At 40.2% G+C, this 6,743-nt stretch overlaps 1 protein-coding gene across 1 annotated transcript in view; it reads left to right on the top strand.

Annotated features, from left to right (window-relative positions):
- Positions 1 to 6,743, top strand: part of LOC106875873 (uncharacterized) — a gene marked incomplete at its 5' end in the record, with an annotated part of 15,429 nt that overhangs the window by 730 nt on the left and 7,956 nt on the right. Inside the window, 4 exons of the mRNA XM_052978240.1 lie at positions 3,541 to 3,672; positions 4,348 to 4,480; positions 5,071 to 5,139; positions 5,997 to 6,079. Of these exons, the coding sequence (XP_052834200.1) occupies positions 3,541 to 3,672; positions 4,348 to 4,480; positions 5,071 to 5,139; positions 5,997 to 6,079 (417 nt within the window). The remainder of the gene's footprint in view (positions 1 to 3,540; positions 3,673 to 4,347; positions 4,481 to 5,070; positions 5,140 to 5,996; positions 6,080 to 6,743) is intronic.

Genomic DNA, 6,743 nt, shown 5'->3' with positions numbered 1-6,743 from the left:
CTACTGCATTTCCAACTCTCTTTACCCTTCTCTATACATCGGACAAACGGAACGCCGCTTCGCTGACATCATGGAACACCTCCGAGACATCCAACTCAGCAATGACACCCCGGTATTGTTCCATTTCCTCTCTACCGATCACTCTTTGCAACACCTGTCCGTGTTCAGATTGTCCTTGCACAGGGGCCATCCTGACTCCCGTCTGCGCCGTGAACAGGGATTAATCTTCTCTCTTCACTCCTTTGCACCACATGGGCTCAACTCTCCTCCCCTTTTCATCTAACCACCTCCCCTCACCTCCCCTCACCTCTCTCCCCCTCAAACCTACTTCCTCCCACCTACCTTTCCTCTCTTGCTCCAGCTCCTACTTCTTCTCGTCACTCCTCTCTCCTCTTCCCTCCTTCTCTCTCCTCTTCCCTCCTTCTCTCTCCTCTTCCCTCCTTCTCTCTCCTCTTCACTCCTTCTCTCTTCTCTTCCCTCCTTCTCTCTTCTCTTCCCTCCTTCTCTCTCCTCTTCCCTCCTTCTCTCTTCTCTTCCCTCCTTCTCTCTTCTCTTCCCTCCTTCTCTCTCCTCTTCACTCCTTCTCTCTTCTCTTCACTCCTACCCACCTTCTTCCCTCTTCATCGTCACCTCTTCCTTGTAATCCCACCCTTGCTTTCCCCGCTATCACCTCCCCTACCTCCCAACACCATCATACCACACCACATCACATCACAACACACCACCACGCACACACCAGCACTGACCACTTCCCAGCCCCACATTTTCACACCTACACATACACACATGTACGCATCAAGATCACAATCCCTCTTCCACATGCACATACATACTCTCTTATACACACGCATGCACACCTTTGTTTTGGGATCACCACTACTTCATTATCTCCCCTTCTCCCTAGCTTTCCTGTCTGACCCTTCTGTCTGGCATCCACAATGATAGATCGCTAGCCACTTCACATTCTTTATTTTCTCTCCTTGTTTATTTGTGTTCTTTTCTGTGGAAGAGTGTGGGCTCGAAACATTAAAGACATTTTCACTTCTCAAGCGTTATACTAATACATCTAATTGTTTTCTACACCACATGTCTTTGTCTTTTGGTCTTTGTGCATTCTCCTTCTCTCTCTCTCTCTCTCTCTCTCTCTCTCTCTTTATATATATATTTAAGACTTGGCTCTTATTTCTAGCAGGTAGATGCTCATTAAGCATCATTATGATATTTCATAGCTCCTTAAAGCTATCATAACTGCGTTCCACCAATGCTACTACTGGTGATATCATCAAATTTTGAATTTATCCACAGATGATATGAACAGTAGTGACATCTAACTTCAAATCTCAGTGTTTGAATATTTCATTTAAATATTTTTACGCACCATATGCTCTGATTTTGGCGCAAAACAAAACCAGTTGCACAGTCAGAGACTAACGTGAACAGTCATGGATTTAAACTGGTGGTCCACACTGACGAAGCTCAAGGTTGAATAACCAAAAGCAGAAACCTGGTTTGTGGATATCCGTAATTGCATAGTATTTTTATTTGTGCTGTTAAATGTTTTTATTCTGCCTGTTTTCCTTGCATACTGCTTTTCTCTGTTATATTGGTGCGCTACGGTGGATTATTTAAGACTTGGCTCTTATTTCTAGCAGGTAGATGCTCATTAAGCATCATTACGATATTTCATAGCTCCTTAAAGCTATCATAACTGCGTTCCACCAATGCTACTACTGGTGATATCATCAAATTTTGAATTTATCCACAGATGATATGAACAGTAGTGACATCTAACTTCAAATCTCAGTGTTTGAATATTTCATTTATATATATATATATATATATATATATATATATATATAATATATGTATGTATATGTATAGTGTACTGGTCTGTGATGGTAAGATCAACAAAAACATACTCCATATGGTGAGAAATAAATATTATTTAATAAACACAATGTATATTTTTATGAGCTACTAAAATTATGGGGAGGCTGCCAGAAGCAGTGAACGACCTTTGACAAACAAAACAATCAGATATTTAATGAATGAATGGAATTGAACCAATGTCTCCCAGGACACATACAGACTCAGTTTCTCTTATTTCTTGTCCACCTAATCTACTCAAATGGTAGATGTCTGCTGTATTAGGGCAAGTGTGTGCCTGTTCTGGTCAAACTCTTTGACAGATTCTTAGGTATTTTGTGGTGGGACGGCTGAAGCTGGGGAACTGGCAGTTATAGTCACGACAGCACACATAGATATGATAGGATGTATTTCCTTTCATGTAGGCAAGGATTATAAATCTCACTTCTCTTGTTGAGATAGATGTGTGGGTGCCAAGAGTTTGTTTCTCAGCCAAGCATAATCTGCATTTCCTGCTGCTACTGAAGTATGCTTTACATTTCTCTAATATCCTCCACTTTATACTCTATTCCATGGCACTTTCTTTCACGACCATATATACTTGGCCAGGGTTGTGGTGTTTTGTCTCTCTAGGATGTAAAAGGAGGACTTCAGGTTCTGAAGGTGCCAAAGAATTTAAACAAAACATAAGTAAAATACACAGACACACATACTTATGCAGCCTTGCATTCTCCCTGCACGCCACTGCCTTTAAAACACTGACTAAAAAGTCTTGTGATCGCTATTGTACTCCAGGTAATTCAAAGTTGAAAGTCAAAGTTGGAGTCCATTGCCCTCAAATTTGTAAATCCATGGTTTCAGAGTGATACATAAAATAAACAGAAATAACGGGCTGGGCCTTAGATTTTGGTCTCACTTGGCTTGCCAGGTCTTCTCATGCACAGCATATTTCCAAAGGTCTCAGTCAGAAGTCATTGCCTCGGTAAGGCCTAATGTTCGGAGGTCGTGCTTCACCACCTCATACCAGGTCTTCCTGGGCCTGCCTCTTCCACAGGTTCCCTCAACCGCTAGGGTGTGGTACTTTTTCACACAACTATCCTCATCCATTCTTGCCACGTGACCATACCAGTGCAATCGTCTCTCTTGCACGCCACAACTGATTTTTCTTAGGTTCAACTTTTCTCTCAAGGTGTCGAGTATGCACACTAGCATTACTCATCCATCGGAACATACTGGCTTCATTCCTTTCGAGCTTACACATATCCTCAGCAGTCACGGCCCATGTTTCACTGCTGTTCATACACATGTGTCAATACAGTCTGCCTTTTACTCTGAGAGAGAGACCCTTTGTCACCAGCAGAAGTAAGAGCTCTCTGAACTTTGCCCAGGCTATTCTTATTCTAGCAGCTACACTTTCAGCGCACCCTCCCCCACTACTGACTTGGTAACCTAGGTAATGGAAGCTATCAACTATGTCTAGTTTTTCTCCCTGGAATGTGGCAGAAGTTGTTTTCTGCACATTTACAGTGTTACATTTATTTATTCATTATGGGCTTACAGCTATTTCGCATATGCATTTGTATTGTGCTCATGGTTCAATTTCATCAATATGCATAGCTGAAATAGCTGTGACTAATATGAGTTACTGAATTTTCTACTCTTGGATTTTTCTAGGTTCTTATGTGAAAACGTGTGAGCTGAATGATAACTGTGACGAGTGTTTGCCTTGTCCCCCTGAGACTGAAAACCCATTCATCACGTCATCATCTGATGTTAAAAAATGCTATAAAAACGACTGCCTCACAGGTAAATATCATTTCTATTACAATATCCCTTTCTGTTCAAGAAAATTACTGTTTGATGGTATGTAAATATTGCAGTATTCATGTGTTCTCGCGTAACATCCACTTTTAAGTGGTGAATATTTTACCTTTTTATGCGTCTTAAGTTTCACAAATTAAACGGAAACATGACAAAGGAACAAACAGAAGATTCACTCACAAGACACAGCTGTGCTAATTCCTCGTCAGTTATTGTCCACAAAATCCTAACAGTGTCACATCTATAATGATAATATTGTTTATTTTTTGTGGTGTAAACAGCGAGAAGCTGCTGGAAATATTGGGCAAATGGTGGTGACATTGATGAAAATAAACACAATACATAAATGTGAATATACAAAGAAAACAATAAACGTACTAGATATATATTTCGTAAACAGAAGAAGGCTCTAAAGGGAGACAAATGTATGGGTAACACAATGGAAAAAGTCCAGTAGGTCTGGAAACAGAGAGGGGACAGACGGAAAGATTGAACAAAAGGTGCAAAAAAATAAAATGTGTTGAAAGTAGAAAAGGAAGTAAGAGAAACTCACCAAGGTACGCTCAACAAGTGACACTCGACAAGCCCACACTTGACAAGCTACACTCACCATTCTCCTTATCTCTCTCATTCACCCTTTTTCTTTCTCTCATTCTTTAGGTTTCTTTCGAACCTCTGAAGTCGAGTGTCAGTGTGCCTTTCATGCTGGTTACATAGTAACAGAGGACAAAAAGTCCTGTCAAAAAATTGATCACGGATGTCAGCCAGGACTGGAATTAAACTTTCGAGGCAGGTCACATGATTCATTAATTTACTTATTTAATTATTCATTCACAGATTAATAAGTGCTTCTCTTCTTCTGAGGTATGGAAATAACTAACAGCAGCTGAATTTCCTTGGAAGTTGATCCCATCACCATTGTCATCATCATCACCACCACTGTCATCATCCTCATCACTACTATCACCACCACTACCACCATCATCACTCGCACCAGTACAATCGTCACCACCATCATCTTGACATCATGAAATAGTTGTAAACAAGTGTCACTGTCATACAAGCAAGGTCATTTCATTTCCAATCTCCCATGGATGCATGTCTAGCCATGGAGGAGATAAAAGTTAGCCTCGACCGGAAGGAGAAAGGGTGTTTGGCAACAAGGAAGGGCAACAAGGAAGGGCAACAAAGTAGGGGTCACAACGTAGGGCAAAAAGAAGGGCCACAAGGAAGGGCAACATTGATGACAAGGACAACAGCAGCAACAACAATGGTGATAATGGTGGTGGTGGTAATGATAATAACAACGATGATGATGATGATGATATATAAATATGTGATTCATTTTCTTTTTCCATTCGCCCATTTGTTTCTTACAGGTAGATGCGAGACTTGTGCAGACGACCATTACAAATACTGGATTGGACATGGTTACTGTATTAAACATTTCGAGTAAGCCAGCTTTATCTGTTTTGATTCTTTATGTATCTTTATTCATTTGTCATTGGATTACAGCCCCAGCTAGGGCACTGTCTTGAAGGGTTTAGTTGAGCAAACTGACCCCAGTACTTATGTTTTTGTATTGTTTCTTAAAGTCTGGAATTTATTCAGTCAGTCTCTTTTGCCAAACTGCTAAGTTACAGGAACATAAACAAACCAATACAGATTACAATACATAGCAGTATCTATTTCACTCTGTAGGTATAGAGTATTATGTTATCAAAGTGCCAAACTGAGGTGGGTTGGTCATTTGGTATGTATGGAAGACACTCATTACCTAATCATCATTTATATTCCATTTTCCACCCTGGCATGGGTTGGACGCTTTGACTGAAAACAGGTGAACCAGGAAGCTGCACCAGGTTCTAATCTGATTTGGAATGGATGCCCTTCCTAATGCCAACCACTCCAAGAGTGTTGTGGGTGCATTTTACATGCCAGTTACATGGGACCAGCATCAGCCACAACTATGATCTCACTTGGTTTGATAGGTCTTCTCAAGCACAATATATTGCCAAAGGTCTCGGTCACCTGTCACTGCCTCTAAGAGACTCAGTGTCCAAACAATGCATTTTACATTCCACAGGTGCCAGTCACATGACACTGGCATCGGCCACAATTTCACTTGGCTTGACGGGTCTTCTAAAGCCCTCTATTATGGTCAGCTTAGCTTTGGTGCTAGGTCCCAGGGCTGCCCACTGCTCTGTTATAATGACACTCTAAACACCTAATTCCTTTCAATATATCATTGTTAAACATTGGCATAAATGTATTGTCCAATTTATGATCTGTCCTTTCTCCTTTTTCAGTTGTTTCAAGATACAACACTCCATAATACCTGGAAATCATATAATCCCTGCCACATGTCTTGACTTCAATGATACATGTTCTCGTAAGTCCTTTTGAACTACAGAAATATTTATCCACAATGCATTCATATATCTTTCGTATTTTACTTGGTTCAGTCATAAGACTGGCCATGCTGGGGCACTACCTTCAAGAATTTTTAGTTGAATGAATTGAGCCCAGGACTTATTTTCTTAAAAATATGCCTGTTACTTATTCCCTATTGTCAAACAGCTAAGTCAAAGGGACAGAAACACACCAATAGCAGTTGTCAAGCAGTGGTGGTGAACAAACATAGGCACACACACACACACACACACACACACACACACACACTGGCTTCTATCAGCTTCTGCCTACCAAATCCATTCACAAAGCCTTGGTCAGCTCTAGGCTACTGTAGAAAACAACCCAAAACTTTGAAGTCACTGTCAACAATTATTCCTGTATGAGAATAATAAATTTGTACTCTATGAAGATACTGAGTAATACATTATCTAAAATTGCTTACATTATAAATGAACAAAAAATCAAATATTGATGTGTGTGTGTATATGTGTGTATATGTGTGTGTGTATGAACTTTGTAGTGTTACATACTGATTATCACACATTCTCTGATAATAAGATGAAAATGTTAAAAACAGTGTATGAAAATACATATATGGAAAAATACATATACATATTCTTTGATAAACCTTCTTTCATATA

The sequence above is a fragment of the Octopus bimaculoides genome, unplaced genomic scaffold, assembly GCF_001194135.2.
Source record: "Octopus bimaculoides isolate UCB-OBI-ISO-001 unplaced genomic scaffold, ASM119413v2 Scaffold_53941, whole genome shotgun sequence".
NCBI classification, from domain to species: domain Eukaryota; kingdom Metazoa; phylum Mollusca; class Cephalopoda; order Octopoda; family Octopodidae; genus Octopus; species Octopus bimaculoides.
This window is presented reverse-complemented; position numbering and strand designations above follow the sequence as displayed.